Genomic DNA, 22,705 nt, shown 5'->3' on the forward strand with positions numbered 1-22,705 from the left:
GTTTGGAAGATATTTGAAAGATATTATACTGCATTTCTAGTAATGAATCATTGCTCGAAAAATCGCTAAAAACAGATGTTTTTAAATTTTATGTTCTCGATTATCGATTAATCGAAGTATTTCGTTTCATCGATAATTCTTCGCGATTACTCGATGAACAAAATCGAACTATATCAGTTTTAAATTAGACCTCGAAATAATTTTAAAATTCAGTTTTAGAGAAAGGAAAAACTATCCTCATCGATGCAACGAGTAAGAAAGATATTTTAGATATTTTAGATATTTTAGGCCAGTTACGTAATGACTTCATCTGATATAAAATATAAAAAAGATGGTATTGAATACAATACAAATCAAAATATGCCAAACATATTTCAATTGCCAACAATTAAATGACAAAATTTTTTTTATCTCTTATTTAATTTTACAGAGTCGTCTCTTCAACCAAACATCCTATACAGGTAATGTTTTTGTTTTACGTATAATCTTAATTAATCCATCTATATAATAAAAAAAAAAAATCAACAATCAATAAGCAAAAAAATTCAATTTTATTCAGAATCCTTTATTTAAAAAATTTCTTGCAGAATATTGTAAATCGTTTGAAAAAAGTGCACCGTTTTAAACGAAAACTGTGTTTTCGTTCAGTAATTCATACTCTCCTTCTCGTTTGGACGATTATAAATGAACACATCCTTGAAGTACATGTTAGGAATGGTGAAGTTCCATGCCCACATGGGTCTGTCCAATGGAAATCCGAACAGCTTGTTATCCAACGTTATTTTTCCGTATAAAGGTATTTCGTACGATTTCATGTTGCTTTCGTCCATCGAGCTCAGGAAGAAGAACATCTTGTACCTCATACCTTCCGGTTTACCACGCGGCAAGATGAGACGTTCGGGGAAGCCCAATATTTTTTCAGAATACGTGAATGGCTCGCTTCCGCTGATCGCTTTGTTCAATTTGTCATAGAATTCGTCGCTGGGCATTATATTTGACATCGTGAATGCTGATTCCGAGCTGTGGCGTTCGATGCTGTTACTTCCGGGACGGACTGTAAAAATAACGAGAACTTTAGAGTTTGGATTCTTGATAATTTTTAGAAAAAAAATAACTTTGTGTTAATAAGTTTAGTAATAACACGGCGAAAAATCGATGTACGATAGAAAAAAAGAGAAAATTCCAAGTCAAATTTTAGATCAAAAGTTTATCTACGATAAATGAATAAGAAGGAAATTAAATTTTAAATCAAAAATCTATCAAATTAGAAAAAGATTTGAATTAATTAAATTAAAGCGTGATGTTCGATATATTGTCATTATATGATAATGCGAGAAACGAATAAAAAATACTAACGTGTTACGGTAAATCGATCCATTTCCATAAACAGATAAAAATATTTCTGTAGATAGACCATATCATGTTTGACCTCTTCAAAAGCTGGCCCAAGGAAGATTCTCATCATTCCTTTTGTTTCTTTATCGCTGTTAATGTTTATTTTGTAAGTGAATCGCTCGTGGTTCATACAAGCACGACGCGCCTTCAAACGTAAATACATTCCACCTTTGAAGTTTTCTACTGACACGGCATTGTTGATCAGGGTGTCGCATTTGTCAAAGTACGTGTATAGTTTATCGATATTCACAGATTCGAATTTAACTCCTGGCATTTGCAGTTCATTTTGACTGTACTGAGGCTGCAGTTTCTTGTATCTGAATGCATATATTGGTTAAAAAAAAAAAAAATTAGTAACTTTCTTCATTTCTTTTTCTCTTTACATAAAGAAATTAATTGAATAGCATAGAATATTAAAAGAAAATTAGAAAATAATAAAATTTAAAAGAATCAACATACCTCAAGAAGTAACGCAAGATTTTTTTGTAGAGCAGATAAAAGGCTGGATCTCTCATACTGGTAGAATAACTTTGAAGGGCGCTCGGGATTAAAGTGTTCTTGTTCTGGGACTCGAGATTGAAGCCCAGGATATCGCGAGCAAGAGTATCGTACATACCGTAGAATTTCATGTTAATAGAGTCACTATTTCCTTCTATTACATTGCCAAGCATATTTAGACCTTCTGGTGTGTAAATATTTATCTTCTTTCCATATTCGTCTATCAAGTAGCCGGAATCGATAGCGTCCATTAAACGCATCTCCAACGCGTTGATTATCTAAGGAATTAAATTTTTTTCGTTGTAATTCGTTATAATTTGGAATTAAAATTTTTGAATGAGACATCTTTTCTGTTATTTAAAAAATCAAATTTTACTCACGTTAAGATATTTATATTTATAATAGGGCAAAGAGGAAAATCTATTCCTCTGTGGGAAAGTTACACCATTAGAGTGCATCAGGGTGGGGTAAAATCCAGAATAGATAGGTTTACTCCAATCCAATTCCGCTATTTTACCAAGATCGTTTGATACTCGTTCGAGCAAGTACCTAGCTATTAATTGGTGGTGAATGAAATAGTAAAGCTGTCCACGTATTTCTTTAGGCATGTGATATTGGCTGCTGGACATCCAATAAGGCAACATTTCACGCATGTAGTAATAATATGCGTTCAATTCAACATCTTCCATAAAGTAATCAAGCTTGTATTCCGGATCGTCGTATTCCCACATATATTTATCAGAATAGTTCGTGTTCACTATGTATGTTTCGATGTTGTTCATTCCAGTCACAACACTAGAGCCTGAAAAATATTATTTTAAAAATTAATCCTTAATTATAAGTGGATAAATAATAGTTAAAGTTCTCGAAGAGATTCGAGGAAAAAATAAATATATATCTAAAAATAATATCGATCGTTCTTAAGTCTAGTAGATATAATAGCGGAATAAAAATTTCTTTTTCTTTTTCGAAACATTATTTATGATTCTTATTAATTTAAAAATTTGAAAATTAATATTATTAATTTTTCAACTTTAATATGGAACTATTATATTTATAACTTTACTTCATTTTATATAAATGAAATGTAATTAAAATGATATTATGAAAATAATATTTCTATCTCGGTAAATTATAATATTAATTTTATCAAAAAATTCATTAACTTTTCAATAATCATAAAACAAAAATATAAAATCCAACATTTAATAGAACTAATAGAATTAATGATCTATGATTAACTTATAATAACTTACAAGCGAGAGACATTTTTAAATTTTTATTTTGAATCTTTTCATTTTTCTAATCTTAGCGAAGTTGTAAAAAAATTAAAATAAATGATATATTAGTTATAAAAATAATTAATAGTCACCTCGAGACATCTTCAAATATTGCGCCTGTTCTATAATATTCGAGTCGAAGAATAAATTGGGATAGATTTCGTAGATAGCGGGAAGTTTCATGTATTTAGTGTCAGATCTATAGAAGATAGCGATAGAAAACGCTGTAGTGAACATGCCGCTGTTCATCCGAAGTCGAGCCCAAGCGGCAGTTTTGTAAAATGTTTGGAAGTCCTTCGCATTGTATAATAACTCGAATAACATTCTCACCTCGTATTTCTGCTCAGAGTTGAGCGAACTGAAAATAGCGTTACGCGACAGGAACATTCCCTGTTTGTACCACCACAGGAACTTTTGCACGACATTCTAAAATTAATTAAATTTAAAATTCAACTTTTTTATTAAAGTTATAATTTAATAATTATATAATAATATATATATTATGTTATTATATAATAATATATATTAATAAAAGCTTACATGTTATATTGCGATTCGTAAAGTTATAATTTAGAGATGTTAGTTGTATAAGTCTCCGATATTTGTCGCTTTACTACTCGATATTACATTTCTTTCAGTTTTAATAAAATATACTACGTTATATACGTTAAAATAATCGGTCTGTAGTATCTATTCTATATATAAATTATAATTAAAGTAATTACATTTCTATTTCGATAAATTACAATATTAATTTTGTCAAAAATATTTTTATGTTTACCGTAAACTAATAAATTATTTTGATGGATTTATTCTATCTATATTAAAATACTAATTTCAACTAATTTTAACTAATTTTGTAAATAATCATATTATGAAATCGAAATCGAAGTAATCAAAGTTATATTATTAGCGAAGAAAATATCGAATCCGTTATTACTTTAAATCGAGTAAGATACCTAGATCTAGGTTAATATGGTATCCTACAGTATTTATTCGAAATTTCATAATTCCATCAAAAATCTTGATAAACAACAGTATCACCTTGTCCTTGTACATGTCCATATTGCTCTCCATGTCGTAGTTTCTGCCTACATCGTACCATTCTGCATCGCTCAGATCTGTCTGCCTTACGTAAAGTAACAGGTCGTATATCTTCTTTTGCTTGTGAAGGAAATCCATGTCAGCGGTACGCCTTCCGGCGTAAGAGGCGCCCTGTGCGCCGCAAATGATAGCGAGCGCCACCAACAAAACTACCTTCGGCAACATCCTTGCGATGGATAGGGGGAAGGGAAAAAATATCGTTTTACCGCCGACACCCGTCGTTTCGACGTTTTGTACCGGTTACGGGCTTAACGGCGAGCTTTTATACTTATTCGGAATAGAATAATCACGTTAAACCTCTGACCCATATCGTACTTATCGAGATACCGTATGTCATATATATTTGTACGGTTGATTAGTAGAACACGAATATTTCTTCCAAACGCGATATGATATTTTTTCTTTTTATTTATTTTTGAAGAAAAAAGGGAAAGAGAGAAAGAGGTAGAGGTAAGATGATTATAAAAATCACAGAACATTCGAAAGAGAAAAAAATGAGAGCTTTTAAAAGGATTTTTTTCCTTTTTTAATAAAAGAATTTTTTTGCAAAATTTCAAATAATTCCCAAGCAGTTTTTCATTCTAAATTTCATTTCGACCATTTCGTTATTTTCATATGCTACTCATATGCAGTAATAATCGAGATTTTGGATAATCGAGATCGATAATTTGGATAATCGTGAATCAATTAATCGAACTCCCACTGTATCACAGATTAGATTTGAAATCTAGCGTATAAATAATGTTAAATGCATAGCTTAAAAATACTTTCACGCAATTTTTTATTAAATTTATATATTATCAATTCAAATTCTTTTGAATATAATAATTGCAATATTGGATAAAAATCGATGTTTAATTTTAGAGAAGAAATTTATTTGAAAATTATAGAATTAGTTAATTTCGAAAAAAAAAAGTTGAATTTTTGATATTAAATTTTTCAAAGATATTTTTCAGCTTTTTGAGTTTGGTAATATAGACATAATAACAGAGATCATTATATTTATATAAATACACAAATCACGCAAAAAGTCAAATTTCACGAAAAATCCCTAGGAAAGGATTAAATATAAATTATTTATTCTGCCAAAGAAATAGAAATTTTTAGAAAAATAAATAGGATTATTTCCAAATGATGAAAATAAATCTAAATTAATTCTTCGTATTTATTCATTTAATTCAATATTATTTGTAAGAATTTTAAATAAATGCCATCTATCTTTGGCAAGTGACAAACATAAATTCAAAAATTAATTGCATTTGAGATAAAAACTTGGAATTTATAATCTTAATTCAAATAATCGAGTTATTTTTACTACATTCTTTCAACATTGTTTCAAGTTCTGATTTTTATTTATTCCATTATATATTATTAATGTAATTCATATTTTTCTTCGCGAATGATCAATTTCTTCGCATATTTGGAAAGGAAAAATTTTGAAAAAAATGAATACAATGTAACAGACAAATATTATTTCTATCGAATAATTATTGCTGTCTCAAGAATATAATTCTCTAAGCAATATCGTACTTAATAATACTCAAAATACGAAAGAAAATTCCTTGTAAAATTTTTCTTGTAAAATTTTGTAAAAAAATAATTACGAAAAAATTTACATTTGTATAAGGATAAATTATGCAATTATGCTCTTCAGAATTAATTAAGTAAACATAGTAGACATTTAAATTTTTTCTTTTTTTAAAAACAAAATTCTCATCATGGTGATGACGAATGGAAATCGATAAGGATTTCATTTTAAGCAGTATTTTATTATTATTATTTCTTTAATCTTTTTTCATTAGTTAAATTACGTTCATCAAATATATTTTTTTATTATTTTTCTCATCATCATTAAAAATCGATAAATTTTTATAATAAGATAAATTGTTAAATTGTTTAAATTGTTAAATCATTACATATAATTCGTAATAATAAAATATCATACAAAATATCTATTTAATTCTGATAAAGGATTAAATATACACCGAATTTTAACTTTCAATAGGTATTAACCTTTAGATAAAAATATCTTAAATCACTCGTGCAACGTTCTTTTATTTACAGAACTGAAAGAAAAATATTCCATTACGAAAAATATTCCACTTCATGCTATAAAAATTAATTATTTAAAATTGAAGAGTCTAAAGTAATAATTCTTTGACAAAACAATTTGAAACGAATTGAAAATTTATCCAAGATATATCTAATTTTATTACAGTCGTGAATAAAATAAATTATTATTTTATATATTTTTAAATATAAAAATTATTTTATATTAGATATTTATTAACATTAGCATGATTTGAATCGAGATAAATCATCCATCTCTTTTACTCGGATAATAAATATGTGTATATATACAATATAAAAATTTTATAAATAATTTATACACATGTGAAGATGAAGATATTAATAAAGTTAAAATTTAATATTATTAATTTAAATTAGATAATATTCTTACATGAATTTTTTCCCATCACACAGAGATGTACAAAGAAAGGTAAACAGATGTTTGAATGGAAAATTCTCCACGATCTTATTCTTAATAAATTATATTGTTGATCAGTCTCTGTGTATATTCCAGTGTATACGTAAAACGCTCTTCCTCCTTCTGGGTAGATAAATATTTTGAGTTTGTTCAAAGTTATTAATCACTTTTTAGATCAAATTTTAATTATAAACTCCGTTAAAAGATCCTGATAATTTGACAGGAATGATTATTATTATTAATTATCATGAATTATGAAAAGATTTTAAATAAATTGAATTGATAATTATTAATTTGTAAATGGTAAAGTAAATCATAAATAGCGTGAAGGAAAATGAAAAAAAGAATGGATATCTCGTACAATTGGATCAATATTGTAAGCGTGCAATTTCATTATTGATTTAATTATCGATAAATACGGTATAAGGTCAATATCTTGAACTTTCGAAGGGAAAATTTCGTACATTTTATCAGCTACACCGATAAACGATTAAAATATATTTTTATTTGAAATAAATAATTATGATACGGCAATTTTGTAATTATTTACTTTATACGTGTATATTTCGTTTAAAAATTGTATTACGTATGTGTTTTAATACAAATTAATTAATAATAAAACGCATTAAAAATACATTTTAGACTTTATATAAACAACTCTGGTAAAAAAAATAAAATATTATATTTTTAAAAATTCAAATTACACAATTCATTCATTCTGCATTATTTTTTTTATCTGTAACTTCTAAAAATTTTTCAATGGATCCACATAATGAAGATATCTCATTTCTCATTTTACAATAGTTCATCACTACAGATTCTCTTAGTTACAATTTTATAATTAAATTACATTCCGTGAGAAGGGAAATATTGTATTTTAGATACCTTGAAGAAGCAGAGAACAATTCAATATTAACAAGCATTATTATAGTGATACTTTTTTAACATACTTACGCTATATTCAATGATTTCCATTTCCACACACGGTATGTATCATTAAATGTCTACCTGTACATCTTGGTTTTAATTTCTTTCTCATTTCATGCAACATAAAAGATAATTGATATTCTTCGCTTCGCATTGGAAATGTAATATTGTGTATCGGAATTTTGTTATATTGTTTATCTATTTTTAGAGGTGATCTTAAAACGTGTAGATAGTTACTGGGATAGAAGAATGTTTTGAGTATGATTGCCTTTTAAATGTAAATTAATTGAATTTAAAAAACATAATTTTGAAAAAGATGATTTAATTTTTCAAAGATAAAAAATTTCGATTTGACTTTCCCATGAAATAAGAATTATAACTCACTCTCCAATAAAACTCAAATTCAGTAAAACATTGTCCCATTTCAAAACATATCAATTTCAACATTTTTTCAAAATTTTCATCACTTATATTTCTTTGAGACAAGTTTTCCAAATATTTTTTTGAACGTTTTTCTAATTCAGTTTTTATGTCTATCATATATTTTTGGAGAATCATGGCCATGGAACCATACTGAGACGATGCAAAAATTATATCGTTTGATGAAGGTAGTAAATCCATGTCCCCCGATTCTTCACCTTCGAACTTTTATAATGAATAATTTATTATCTAAATTCTATCAACTCATCATCGTATAAGGAATATTTAATCTTAAGAATTAAAGTTTCTAGTTTCAAGCAATTAAAAAAAAATTCTAAATTTCAAATATATATAGCAAATGACGATAATTTAGCTGAATTATGAAAATCTACCGAATTATCGATGAAAATGTTAAGTTTTAAACAATGTACAAGCAGGTTATCTTTACAATCTCAAAATGTGAAAATAATCTCTTAATTGGAGATTTCTGTGGTAATTTTAACCAACGTTCTTCTTTGCGAAGACTTTTGTTGCGAAAATGCAGACCAATTACAGAGCGCGAAACTTAATCATAACATTGGTCGTCGATCGAGCACAAACAAATCGAAACAACATACATCGAAGAAAGTTTGAATATAACAAATATTTTTTATCGATAAAAAATTATATCGAATTATATTGCAAACAATAAACTATAATTTCCAGTATACGGGATCAGTAATTGTTGATTTTTTGATCAAATTTGAAGATCAAAGATATTCCTCGCAGTTTACATCAATCGCAATAAAAGCGAACACAGTACCAATACTACATGTAGATACCATGCTTTGTCTCGTGTATTTTATTTAAGACTATTTACTAAAGATTTTTTTATAGATTTATGTTAAAAAGATATCCAAAATATCCGAATAATAAAGTTAAAATTGATAATACTTCAAACTCAATATTTTGAACAAAATATATTTGTTAAATTATAATCTAACTTTAAAACAGTGACAAAAATAATTTCTGACTATTGTAATGTTAACGAATTGAAGCAAATATACGTACGATTAATTTTTAAGATAATAAAATTTACTCGATATATATTACAATTTGATATAAATAATAAAAAAAATATTCAAATTAAAAAAAATATATATTTATATTTTTTTATACTTTTATTATTTTTTAAATAAATAGATTTATTATTATTATTATTTTTAAATATGAAACGATTAATTAAAATAATATTTAACGAAGAGATAGAATAAATGATAATATTATAGTATATTAAGTTTTTATATATTATATTGTACTTGTACTTACTTTCTCACAAAATTATATTCTTTATCACTTTTGATTTCTTAAAAAATATATTCAATATATTCAATATTTAAAATTATTAAAATACATAAAATAAAAGTTTTTTTCAATTATTTAATTTTGTTATAAACAAAGTGAATTCAGTTACGCATTGTCAAATGTCATATTTATTATGCATTATAAATGTTATATAGTATAATTAAACATTAAATAGATTAAAGAGAATAATTTGATTGAGTATTTACTTCTATTATTCATGAAGAATAATGAAAAAATAAATATAATAATAATTATTATAATGATAATATATTTTTTTAATTATGAGTTCTGTATAAATTTTTGCGTAAATAAAAAACGAAGAAAAAAAATAATTCAGAGATAGGATAAAAATTAGAAAATTAGTATTATTTCTAGAACATTATAAATGAAACTATATATATTAATATATACTAATATATAGGTATAATATATAGGTAATATATAGAATGAAGAGAAATAATAAAAGTAATAAAGTAAAAATTGAGAAATCAGCACTATCTTTAAAGTGTCATAAATAAAATTATATATTAAAAAAGAAAGCAAACAGAATAGAAAAAGTAGGAATTAATTATCAACACCATCTCTTGAGTATTTTATATATATATATATATATATATATATATATATATATATATATATTTCTTTTTTAAAAGCAAACTATAACAGTAATTTTTAATTCTTATTCTATCTTATTTTAATTTTTAAGAAGTATCTTTGTCACTCAAGAGATGACTCTAATGATCAATTCCTATTCTATCTCTATTCTTCTTTTATTATTGTATTTTTCTTTTATTTATTAGTTTTACTTTAGAGATGGCGTTGATTTTTACTTTACCTATCCTTCTCTTATTATATTCTCTTTGTCTATAACTATTTTATAGAAATTCAGAAATAGCTTCAATTTTTAAAGCTTTTTTAATTTTCCCCGCGTAATTTTTTTTAGCTATTTACCATGAAATATGAAACAAGTTTATATAGTTATATAAACTTATGGATTAAGAGAAAAAATTTCAAATTTCCCACATAATTTCTTTTTTTCGGATCGGTTAATCCAAATTTCATCTAATGAATACATCATCTTATATTCATTATATTTCTGCTTCTTTTCATTGCATGCTACTTAAATTTTTTACCTATGTGTAAATATACTCAAGGGTTAGAAAGACTCAACACGTGTTTGTATTTAGATTTTTATTGTAGGATTTTATTATACATTTTTATTTTAATAAATGATATATTTGAAACTTTTAAATAATAAATAATATAAACTTAATAAGTAATATAATTAACAAAAATTTATATCTAATGCATTTTACAATTTATAAATAATGAGGTTAAGTAAAAAATATAATAATAAAAAGTAATTTATAACAATTTTAAAGAAACTTATTAATTATATCATTTAGATTTAACAATTAAATAATTGTTTTTGTTTCCAAGATTAATTAATTAACAAACTATTCATTATAATTAATTTTTAAATTATTAAATAGTTTTTTTTGTTTTGTGATGTTCCAAAATACTGTTGTGTACTGTTTTAAGTGCATCATTAGAAATATTCACAAAACTGAATTAAAAACTATACATGAAACAAATAAATTTTTGGCAATGCAAAAAATGAAACGGTTGAAGAAATCTTATACACATTTTAGTGCAAAATTAAAGGTATTTAAAATATTTATAGATGAAATGAATTAATTCTATATTAAAGTTTATGATAACAATTTTATTGAAGTTTAATATTTGAAAACAGGTACTTGGCAGTGGAGCACTTGGAACTCCAGAAAATATATTTTTTATATCTGATCATATTAATTATATATTTAATTGTGGAGAAGGTACTCAACGTTTAAGTCAAGAACATCATTGTAAATTATCCAAAACTTATAATATTTTTGTGACATATTCTTCTTGGAAAAATGTTGGAGGTATTCCAGGTTTACTTTTAACGGCACAATCAAGTGGTCTAACAGAAATAAATATTCATTGTCCAGAAGGATTTAGTAGTTTTATACAAACAATTCAATCATTTATATCCTTACCAAATCTAAAAATTTCTTATCCTGTAATCAATGAATCTGAAGTATATAAAGATAATGTAATGAATATTTCATATGTTCCTATAACAAAATCTTCCAAAAATACTAAAGAAAGTTCTTTAAATTTAACTGATAAAGAACAATGTCATACAAATATAAATGGTAAAAGAGTTATTAATGAAAAAACACAAGAAGAAGAAATAAAAACAGAAAAAAAAGTAAAAAGTATTCCACATTTATTATGCTTTATTTGTGACGTTCATCCAAAACGTGGAAAATTGTTAATACAGAAATGTATAGATTTTGGGGTATCACCTGGACCAAATTTTGATTTATTAAAACGAGGATTGGATATTACTAAAGAAGATGGAACAATTGTTCATAGCAAAGATGTAGTAGAAGCAAATACACCTAAAACCACTTTTATAGGTAATTCTAAAAATATTTAAATCTATAAACAATTTTAATAATACTAACGAGTATTAAATTATTAGCCTATAATTCTGTAACTATTTTTTTAATTTATTATTTTACTTTTATTAATTTATTTATTAATTTATAATATTCAAAAATAATTAAAAATATCCTATTTAAAAAATGAAGGTAATTTTGAATTACAATTAAAAAAATATCAAATTATCTTTTCTATTATTAAAAATTCAATTAATATTAAAAATTTTCTTCAGTTTTAGAATGTCCAACAGAAGAATATTTGGATTCCATTGTAAATCACCCTACTTTTTTAAAATATCAACAGACAGAATCAATAAAAAAGGAAGATGAAGTTTTTTGCATATTTCATTTCACTCCTGAAAAAATTTTCACAAGTCAACAATATCAAGATTGGATAAAAAAGTTTTCCTCAAAAACAGAACATATAATTTTAAATGATGAAAATACTTGTATGGGCAGTGAAGCTGTTTATAAGAACCAATGTTTATTAAATATGTTGCATCCTGAAATATTTCCTTTATTAAATAAAGATTGTTTTGAAAAAGATAAAGAGGTAAAATGTTTTAAATTAAATAATAATAAATATATTTAATAAAATGATATAATATTAGTAAAAGAAATAATATTAATAAAATAATATTCATTTCTTTAATATAAAAATTGATATATTAAAAAAAATTTAAAAATGAATAATTAGAAAATTCTATATTTCAGACTAAAAGTAATAACTTTCATCGTGCTAGAACAGCACAAATATTAAATATACGGCCAAATTTAACTACTTTAATTAATAATGAAATTTATAAGAAATCAGAAAAGTATATTGATGAAGTTTTAAAAATTCCTAAATTTACAGATGTTTTAAAGGAATTAAAAGTAATTATTAATGAAAAATCATCAGAACTTAATTTAAATAATATTTCTGACTATCCACGAATTATAATGTTAGGTACTGGTTGTAGTGTACCAAATAAAATTAGAAATACAAGCAGTATTCTTTTACGAGTTAATAAAGATAGTAGCATTTTATTGGATTGTGGAGAAGGTACTCTTGGTCAAATTATTAGATATTATGGGGTTTCAGAAGGTCTTAATATTTTACGTACTATTAAGGTATGTCACTTACATTTCAAAATTAATAAAATTAATAAAATTATTTTTGACTTTAGAATATTGATATTCATATTTTAATTGATGTCTACAATTTTTTATTTTAATAATAAAATACTAATCTTTTTTTTAGGCTATTTATATATCACATATACATGCAGATCACCATTTAGGATTAATTGGTTTATTATTACAAAGAAAAAAGATCACAAATCAAAAATTATATTTACTATCACCGAAATGTATGATGCCATGGCTAAATTTTTTCAATGATCGATTTGAATCTATTGCCCATCAATACATTTTAATGGATAATAGTAATGTATATCTAAATTATCATATGTTATCTATATCTTTTGAATTTGAACTGTATAATAAGTTAGATATTAAAGAAATAAATACAATTCATGTTCCACATTGTAAACAATCATTTGGTATTGCTATTACTCTCAAAGATAATAAAAAAATTGTTTATAGGTAAGATAAGTAAAATGTATAACTTAAAAATTAATTAGTTTTATATGTTAACAATTCATAATCCAAAGTGTATTTATTTCAGTGGTGATACTATATTTTGTCGAAATCTTATAACTTTAGGACAAAATTGTGATTTATTAATTCATGAAGCAACTATGGAAGATGGTCTTGAAAAATTAGCTAAAAGTAAATTACATTCAACTACTTCTCAAGCAATAGATGCTGGAAAATTTATGAATGCAAAGTTTATATTATTAACGCATTTCAGTCAACGTTATTCAAAGATTCCTTCTATTCCGGAAAAAGAAACAAATGTTGGACTAGCTTATGATTTCATGGAGTTTAAATTACCGCAATTACCATTGTTACCTCTCTTCTATCCTTGTATAAAAATAATGTTTAATGAATATAATAAAGTAATGAATTAAATACTCGCAATATATTATTAATTATTATACTTAAAAATATTTAAAAAATTATATGAAAAATTATGTTATATAAAATAAATTATCTTTTTTCGGATTATCTTTTATGAAATTAGAAAAATCAATTAATAGTTTTGGCTTAAAAATGAATAATAGAATTAAAAGGCTATGATTCTGGAAAATGGTAGTATAAGAAAAATTTTAATAAACAAATGTTTAATAGCAGAATTTATTGCTTACATAATGCATTTAGATTATCCCGCTTTCCTCAATATGATAAATAACATAAACTACAGATAGTTTTGCCGAAGTAACGACCTTAATATTAATTTTGTTTGTATATGAAAAATAGAGAGCAGATAAAAAAAAGTATCATATAAAAGATAAAAGCATATCGAAAAATAATTATTCTCTTTTTGTCGAATCAAAATATCAATATATTTGAAAAATATTGAAATTCGACAAAAAAAGAAAAATATTACTTATAAGCTAATCGATAAATTACACGCCCACAAAATTAGTACTAATCCATATATAAAACTTACGGTTTTAATATTTTCTAAGCGGGTTGTGACATAAAATTCTTTCATAGAAATAGCTGTAAAAATGTTTCGACCATTGCACAGCTCACGGAATGTGAATTTCTTATGTAGAAAAAGCGTGATCCCAAATTATACAGATTAATTCGATTATTGCATCGATTTTTTTAAAGATACACTAGATAGCAAGTTTATAATGATATGATATATTTGTGCATGACATGTTTATTCTATAATAGTGTATAATCGAATAATATAAAAGAAAATATATTTATCATATGGAACGATTATTTTAATTAACTGAAATACTATGCGTATTACTTATTAAAAAATTTCGAAATATGCTGTCTAGTGTATTAATTGCTTTACAACAATTCAATATTAATTGGTATCGATATTAATACATTGATACAAAGACTAGAAAGTAGAATTTTTTTGAACACTTAAACGATCGGTTAAGTTCTTTGTTATTTTTTATTTTATTTTATTTTTATAAGATAAATTATCAACAAAATATTTCTATTATTAATTAAATATAATTATTAAGATTTAAGTAGAGATAAGATGAAAAACTATAAAATGTCAAATTGTAAACATATTTACAATATTATAAAAGAGTATTAGATAGTTATTATAAATTGCTTGATGATTAAAAAATTAGAAAAGTTTTATTAATAAATATAATGTTCTTATGTAAAATTACCGATCAGTTAAGTATCAAATATTGAAAAATAAATATTTCAAATAATATATTAAATTAAAGAGAGTATAATTCAACAAATATTCAATTATTCTATAAAAAAACAGTGAAAAATATTTTTTTTTTTTAAATTATTAGAATACGATGTAATAACCGCTAATTATTCTGTAAATATGCGAATGATCAGTCTTATTCGGTATTTTATGAATAGAAAAGTCGTAGTTAGAAGTATAAAAGAATCGTAAAAAATTAATTCGACGATGTACTTCTAATTAAGTACTCGGTAGGAGCTTTTTCCGTACTTGTAAATATCATATTAGATTACATTCGAAGCTATAAAAAGGGCAAAATTTTAGCTATGTTCTTTTAAAAATTTAATCTAAAATTTATGTATTTTCTTTTTTTTCATTTTTGATACTTAGAATATAACCAAAAAATATGAATTGTTAAATTCTTCGATGAATCATTCAAATTAAATGCGTTTTTTCCAGATCCTTTTTAACTAAAACTTTGAATATTTATATCTATTACATGTAACTTTTTTTTAAATATAAAAAGTGAATTGCTTGAATAAAGTTTTAAATGAACATAGCATAGACATGATTATTTAATCAATTAAAATTCCCACTTTGTAGCAGATTCATAATCCGTTTCTCCAAGACGCAATGCTCCATTTTTTCCTGCAGTTAGATATCTTCCGTCAGTATGCTTAATACAAATACGAGATGGTTCTCGTAATTCTAAATAAAAACCATCAGAAGATATATCGGAATCTACAGTTACTCCTTCGCTATCTGCATGCCAATATTTACCATTTTGACCTGAAATATAAAATAAATTCAATAGAAAAAAATAATTCAGTTTTTTTAAATTCTAATTAAAATTTAAAATATACTTAAAATATTAAACTATTACTAAAATATCCAAATGTATAGTATTATAATTTTTAATTTCTATATATTATTCAAATAATTTTTTACCCTTAAATCTAACAATTCCACGATCACATCTTTCAACTCTGATAGTTTCGTAAATAGCTTTGTTGCATTCTAATTTTGAACTGGCTGAACTTTTAGGTCCTACAAATCCTTGTTCACAACGTAATACTAAGACAGGTCTATTCATCAAATAAAAATAATATTTGCTAGCATCTGAATCCAATCCATTTACAGATTCTGCATTAGCATAAAGATGACCAGAACGCTTTGTTGCTAAAAATTTGCCATTGTTAGCACGTAAAGCTACTGTTCCATCTTCCGATTGCCAAATCAAATCAAACAAAGCATTAGAAGAACGTTTGTGTTCCGATGCTTGAATTCCTCCTCCTGCTTCAAGACTCCAGTAACGATCTTGCATGGTACGTACATACCATCTTTTAGTTACACGATCAAATTCTAATTGGAAAGTTTCATGTCCAGAAATTTCATCTTGATTAGCAGTTACATCAACGCCTGAAATCATGATGCTTATTATCCAAAAAGATTTTTTAAATTTTTATTTAATTAATTATTTATAATTTATAATTAATTATAATTAAAATTTATAATTAAATTTTAAAATAAATAATTGAATTATAAATAAATAATATTTATTAATAAATTTTTATAATTAAAATTTAACAAATATAATTTATAATTAAATGTAAATATATAAAAAAATAATTATATTTAATTTTAATTACAAGTTTTAACTAATAAGATAATAAAAATAATAAAAATCAATAGAAATAAAATATACCTTGTTTCACAGATACATAACGTTGATTTAAAGCAGCAACAAAAGAAGCTTGCGGTAATGATTCTTCTAAAGAAAACAACTCATCTCGAGTTACAGTTGTTGATCTTGATTTTAAAACAGCTTTACTTCCAATAGGTGCCAAATATGCTCCATATAGATCCCTTTAATTAAAAATATCATAATCTTCAAAATACAGGTACAAGACCAAACTAACTATATATATAAATATATATAAATATATATGTATGTTTTATATTTATTAGATATATAATAAATATATACATATACTAAAAGTAATTTACAATAATTATAATAAAATATAACATAAATTAAACAATCTTTTTTACCTACTGTTTACAGAATTATATTTTAATATTATAATGTAATGAAAAGTATACTAATATTTCTTACCTGAGTGCTAGTAATCCAGCATGAAACTCAGCAGCATAAAGACAATCTCGTGTACAAGAATCCAAAAGTTTACCATCTCGTGCTAAATATTTGTTATTACAAGTATGTAAAGCATAATGACCACCCTCAAATTTAGAATGTTCTTCACCGTTATCTTCTATCGAAGCAGGACGAAATTCTAAAGTAAACAGTGTATCTTCTCCCCAAGGAACTGGTGCATCTACATGAATTTCATCTTGTGTTGCACTTAAGTGAGCAAATCGTTTTCTTCCAGCAGATTTTAAATTTACCTAAAAGAAATTTGCATAAGAAATCAAAATTAACATTAATCAACATTTTAGAATAATGCAACATATTTATTTTATATTTATGTACAATATAATACATATAAACTCATTTGAAATTCATCCAAAATTTAATGTATGAAAACTAAATTTGTTTTTGATTGAATTTAAAGCTATGATATATACTTCACTTACTTGAGGTCTAGCAGCAAGATGTACTAGCCAATATTCTGCTTCACTTGGTGCTTTGGCTATACACTTAAGTTCATCTTGACTAGAACCCAGGAAATATCCTCTTTGAATATTCTTTAGAGCCCATCTACCACTTCCTAATTTAAAAAAGAAATTAAATTTTTACAAATTTATGATTTATAATAATATAATAATATGTCTAAAAAAATAATTTTTTTTATAAATTATTTTTATAAATTGATATTAAAATTGAATTTATCTAAAAAAATCATTGATTTAAATATTTATATTAAACTTATTAATAAAAATAAATTTATATTATATTATATAAGTCAAAATTTTGCATACCATCAGAAGCTAATTGTATTTGAAAAGCACAACCAGGATCACTAGGATCTTCTGCTTCACAAGTAACATTTCCAAACTGATCTACTGCTAAATAACGATCTAAATGAGATCGAAGAAAAACTTGCTGTTCACTACCTTCTAAAGTCCATAATTGTTTTTTCTTCAAACTTGAACCATTTGCATTAATTTTAAATCCAAAAGTTTCAGCTGTAAGATACTTAAATTTTCCATTTATTAAACCAACCTATAATAAAATTAAGTAAATATTAAGGAAAATATTTTTTAAAAATACTATATTTAATTAGCTTAAAATAAGTTTGAAATTTATTTATATGCTTTCTTTATTTGTAATAGATTTGTAAATTCCATTTATTGTATATATTTCAAATATAAAATGCTCAAATTTTTATTTTTAGTCTATAATTTTAAATTTTAATGCACGATAATTTTTAATGAAATATTTAAAAGTATAAAATAAATAAATTTAAATTAAATATATGAAATATATATTAATATTAATTTATTAAAAGTAAAATATATAACTTTTAAATAATTATTAATTACCGTCCATCCAGATTTTTCATTTGTATTTTCAGAACCGACATTCTCACCGTTAGCCTGCATTGTTTATTTCTATCGATCGTTAATTAAATGTGTAAAAACCCTTCGAATTATTTCTGCAAGTACATATAAAAAAACTATAAAAAATTTAAATTATATTTATTTATAAGAATAATTAATAAATTATAAAAAATATTATTAATTATAAATAGTATATAACTAATAATTCACGATAAAAGATATCTTATAAACTATTCATAAATATATATAAAAATTTAAATAATTTAAATAATTAGAAAAATAATTATTAGATAATAATTAATTTTCATAAGTATTTAAATATTTAATAAATTGAAAATTAATAATAGAAATAGCATTATTATAATGGAAAAATAGCATTCTATTTTTATCTCAGGGTTAAAGTTTTCTTAGACAAACATGTGAGCCTGATCTCTCCAGAAAGATATTTTATAAAATGCAGTTCTTAATTTAGAACATTCTTCAGTCTTAAAATTTTTTCGTCTCCCAAGTATATTTTATTTTCAACCCTCAACTTTATGACTCATTTGTACGTGTTTCCGCCTGGGTGGGGCCAACTTTACTAAGAAAATGTTAACAAGACTATTTCGTCTTAATATCAATTTTTATCAATAAAAACTATTATTAATTTTTATTAATTATTACTTTTTCCAGTTATAAAAAAAATATAATATAATATAAAATTTATAAAAACCCATTATTTGGTTGTTATGACAGCTGTTAAAAATTATTATTCTGCTATATAAATATTTTAAGCTACAAACATGTAATTAAACATGTATTTGAAATGAAAAAATAATATATAGGTATAATATATATATATTGAAGGTTGATTGTTTTTTTCATTATTTATTATCATTTTATTGTCAATTTATTATTTCAATAAACATTTATTTAACAAAAATAAATTTTAAAATCATTCAACATCTGATTATAAATTAAATTAACAAAATACGAATTATTAATTTTTTATAAATTTCTTACATTTACTATACACTATTTTATAACACAAATTTAAATAAATATATATAATATCATGTTTAAAATTAATTTTTCATTTAAAAAAATTTATTAGAATGGAAACTGAAATTATAAAATTAAAAATTATAAAATTACTAAATTCAAAAATCAGTTAATTAAATCATAATGCAAAATCAATAACACGATACGAAAGCCGGGACAATGACTGGCGTTCCATCCACCCAGTTTAACAAAACTATTTTTTGATTCTAAAAAAGAAAATAAAGAAAAATGACTAATAATATTAAATAATAAACATTAAAAATTAAATTAGAAACAAGCAATAAATAATATGGCAATAATATAATAAAAAAATTAAATCGATAAAATAGAATATATTACATTTAAAAATTCTAAATGAAAAATCTTGTTTAAATATCAAAAGATATTTAAAAAATTTCAAATGAATATTTAAAAAAAAAAATAAATGTTATAATTAAACTAATTTTATTTATTCTTATAACTATTAAACTAATTTTATTTATTCAACAATTAATAAATAATAAACAAATAATATATTTTTGTATATTTATAATTTAAATTTGTAATTAATTAAATATATAATATGTGTACAAAAAACAAAATATGATGAAAAAATTATGAATAAAACATTATGATCTTTGTACCAAGTAAATTTATATACTTACAGAATCAGAAGGAAGACAGATTATACGTACTTGTTGAAAATACACTAAAAAACAGACAGAAGAAAGTACGCAAGAGAAGTATCAGTCACGACCGACGAATTATGTTCGCCGCAACAAAGATACTCAGCCAGCAACTGACTTGACTCGCTTGTTCTTTTCAGTTTGTGTTAAGGATCCCTCAGGACTTCCGACGCATGCGCAAAATCTGATTCCACCATAGAATCAGGATTGTGTATAGAATGCAATATTGGTGGAGAAACATTATAAGATTTATTTATTTTTTTATATTTATAATTGTTTATATTAATTGTATTTATTATAAAAATTATTTAAGCTATTAACATTAATTTTTATATTATATACTATTAATAATGATAAATATCATATAGTAAATAAAAATTTTTACGATAAATATAACAGATATAATAGATATCTTTAAATTCATACGGCCCTGTATAATTTTACAGAATATCGCGCGTGCGCCGTTTTAATAAGGGGGTCGCGGTCGTGAACGATAGAGGATGTAGAAAGAGGAAAAAGTGGGGAATAAGCATACATCGAACTGTCGACTTTCCGGAAGACAGTGAACCGCAGATCGACGACCCTATCTTTGTGATTGCTGTTTTTGTAATGAAACCTCATATACATTCCATTTTTTTATTTTTAATTTATCTATTCTTTATAATTATTATTTTAATATAATTTATGCTTTTCTTTTTTGTGAAGATTTAAAAATTTTTTTATATATATATATATATATATATATATATATAGTGTTTTATATTAATAAAATTCAAAATTATCAAATTAAATTATAAAGTTATAAATACATTTTCTTTATACTAAATATTAAAATATTAAAATTTTAAAATATGAAATATATTTAAGTTGTACTTAAAATAATTATTATTATTTAATTTAATTATTATTTTGAAAAAAATATAAATATATGTTTTAAATAAATATGTTATGATTAAATTTCATAAAATAAAACGAAAAAAAGATAATATTTTAAATTGAAATTAAAATAATTTCAATTTCAATAAGTAAATCATTTTAATTTTTTAATAAAAAATCACTTATAATTTTATTATGTATTAAATATAGAAATAAAATATAATAAAAAATCTTAATGAACTTTGTATATTATGTATATTCTTATTTATTTAAATTAACACGTATACTTTAAACAATATATGTATATAATTTTATTAAATGAATTATAATTATTATTATTTTCATTTTTAATCTTTAATCTGATATATATGATTATGAAAAATAAGTATATTTTTACCAATAAATAAATGATATATGATTTTATTATTTCTAAATATAATTAAATTTTTAATTATATTTTCTCAATAAAAGAAAATACTCATTTATATAATTAAGAATTTCATTTTAATTCCTTAGACAATTTACAGTTAAACGGTATACAGTTATTTCGTCCTCTTTATGATACGATATAGACTTTCTGTGATAATTACCTTTTTCAAAGATTATTTAAAATTTTATCAATTTAAATTTTTATTAATATATACTTTACTTAAAATCAAATAAATATTTTAAATATATTTTATTTAAAATATTTCAAATTAAATTAAAAATATTTGAAATAATAAAAATATTTATTACATATAATAAGAATCAATATATTTCCGTTTTTTCTTATCTTATATCCTTATTTTCTTAAAGTATACCGTTAGTTTCGAATCAGTATATTATTTTATGAACGATGTCAAATATACACCAATATAGAATATATGCATTCTTTCATAGAATCGAATTTCTTAGAATATAATTTTAAATGGAATTGTATTGCTGTGGAATCGAATTTATCATTCTTGAATAATATTCTTCATTTATTTTCAAATAATAACATATTAAAATATTTAATTTTATAAAATTTGTATAATATTATTTTTTACTTTCTATACCTAAACAAATGTATTAATTAGATATCAATCATTAATTTAATAAAAAAATCATTATATTTCTATAAATTTATATTTAATTTTTTTTAATATTACATAATTTTCATATTTATGAATGATTAATTTATTATTTAATGTTACATGAAATTCATGAAAAAATTAAATAATTATATATTTGATAAAGTTTTGTTAATAATAAATATTTGATTACTAAAAATTTTTATATATATCATATTTTTATATAAATCAATCGAATATTTAGAATATAATTTTATTTCATTCAGGAAGTTTAAAACTTTGAAGCGTATCTAACGAGACATTTATACTGATTTC

General features: G+C 23.2%; 4 protein-coding genes and 1 long non-coding RNA gene across 10 annotated transcripts; 2 read left to right on the top strand and 3 right to left on the bottom strand.

Annotated features, from left to right (window-relative positions):
* Positions 1–15: 15 nt before the first annotated feature.
* LOC147657958 (uncharacterized) lies at positions 16–1,369 on the top strand. The gene is made up of 4 exons (XR_015291634.1): positions 16–252; positions 431–461; positions 588–796; positions 973–1,369. It is a non-coding gene; the product is annotated as an uncharacterized LOC147657958 (long non-coding RNA).
* On the bottom strand, positions 533–4,509 carry Hex70c (hexamerin 70c). Its single transcript, XM_003693351.4, has 6 exons — positions 4,218–4,509; positions 3,266–3,599; positions 2,274–2,695; positions 1,855–2,171; positions 1,357–1,712; positions 533–1,054 (listed from the first exon to the last, which is right to left on the bottom strand). The coding sequence occupies exons 1-6, from the start codon at positions 4,440–4,442 to the stop codon at positions 645–647; spliced, it is 2,064 nt and encodes a 687-aa protein (XP_003693399.1). The 5' UTR covers positions 4,443–4,509; the 3' UTR covers positions 533–644.
* A 2,919-nt stretch (positions 4,510–7,428) lies between these two features.
* Positions 7,429–9,598, bottom strand: LOC105735327 (uncharacterized). Its single transcript, XM_086906338.1, has 4 exons — positions 9,421–9,598; positions 8,077–8,337; positions 7,720–7,960; positions 7,429–7,650 (listed from the first exon to the last, which is right to left on the bottom strand). The coding sequence occupies exons 2-3, from the start codon at positions 8,311–8,313 to the stop codon at positions 7,727–7,729; spliced, it is 471 nt and encodes a 156-aa protein (XP_086762464.1). The 5' UTR covers positions 8,314–8,337; positions 9,421–9,598; the 3' UTR covers positions 7,429–7,650; positions 7,720–7,726.
* Positions 9,599–10,336: 738 nt separating this feature from the next.
* RNaseZ (ribonuclease Z) lies at positions 10,337–13,973 on the top strand. The gene is made up of 6 exons (XM_003693346.4): positions 10,337–11,121; positions 11,210–11,924; positions 12,182–12,501; positions 12,663–13,061; positions 13,192–13,535; positions 13,618–13,973. The coding sequence occupies exons 1-6, from the start codon at positions 10,966–10,968 to the stop codon at positions 13,961–13,963; spliced, it is 2,280 nt and encodes a 759-aa protein (XP_003693394.2). The 5' UTR covers positions 10,337–10,965; the 3' UTR covers positions 13,964–13,973.
* A 200-nt stretch (positions 13,974–14,173) lies between these two features.
* Positions 14,174–20,930, bottom strand: singed (fascin domain-containing protein singed). Of its 6 annotated transcripts, XM_086906339.1 has the most exons (9): positions 20,439–20,930; positions 19,888–20,000; positions 18,736–18,848; positions 18,172–18,415; positions 17,827–17,960; positions 17,348–17,637; positions 16,937–17,097; positions 16,180–16,650; positions 14,174–16,020 (listed from the first exon to the last, which is right to left on the bottom strand). In XM_086906339.1, exons 3-9 carry the CDS (start codon positions 18,793–18,795, stop codon positions 15,815–15,817), a joined length of 1,566 nt encoding a protein of 521 aa, XP_086762465.1. In that variant the 5' UTR covers positions 18,796–18,848; positions 19,888–20,000; positions 20,439–20,930; the 3' UTR covers positions 14,174–15,814. The 6 variants fall into 6 exon arrangements, with proteins under 6 accessions (XP_086762465.1, XP_086762466.1, XP_003693393.2 ...); XM_086906340.1 differs by lacking the exon at positions 19,888–20,000 and having other exon boundaries at positions 20,469–20,641; XM_003693345.4 differs by lacking the exon at positions 19,888–20,000 and having other exon boundaries at positions 20,439–20,638.
* Positions 20,931–22,705: the final 1,775 nt, after the last annotated feature.

This window comes from Apis florea, unplaced genomic scaffold, assembly GCF_048593485.1.
Source record: "Apis florea isolate Af1SG1 unplaced genomic scaffold, ASM4859348v1 contig_2492_pilon, whole genome shotgun sequence".
NCBI classification, from domain to species: Eukaryota; Metazoa; Arthropoda; class Insecta; order Hymenoptera; family Apidae; genus Apis; species Apis florea.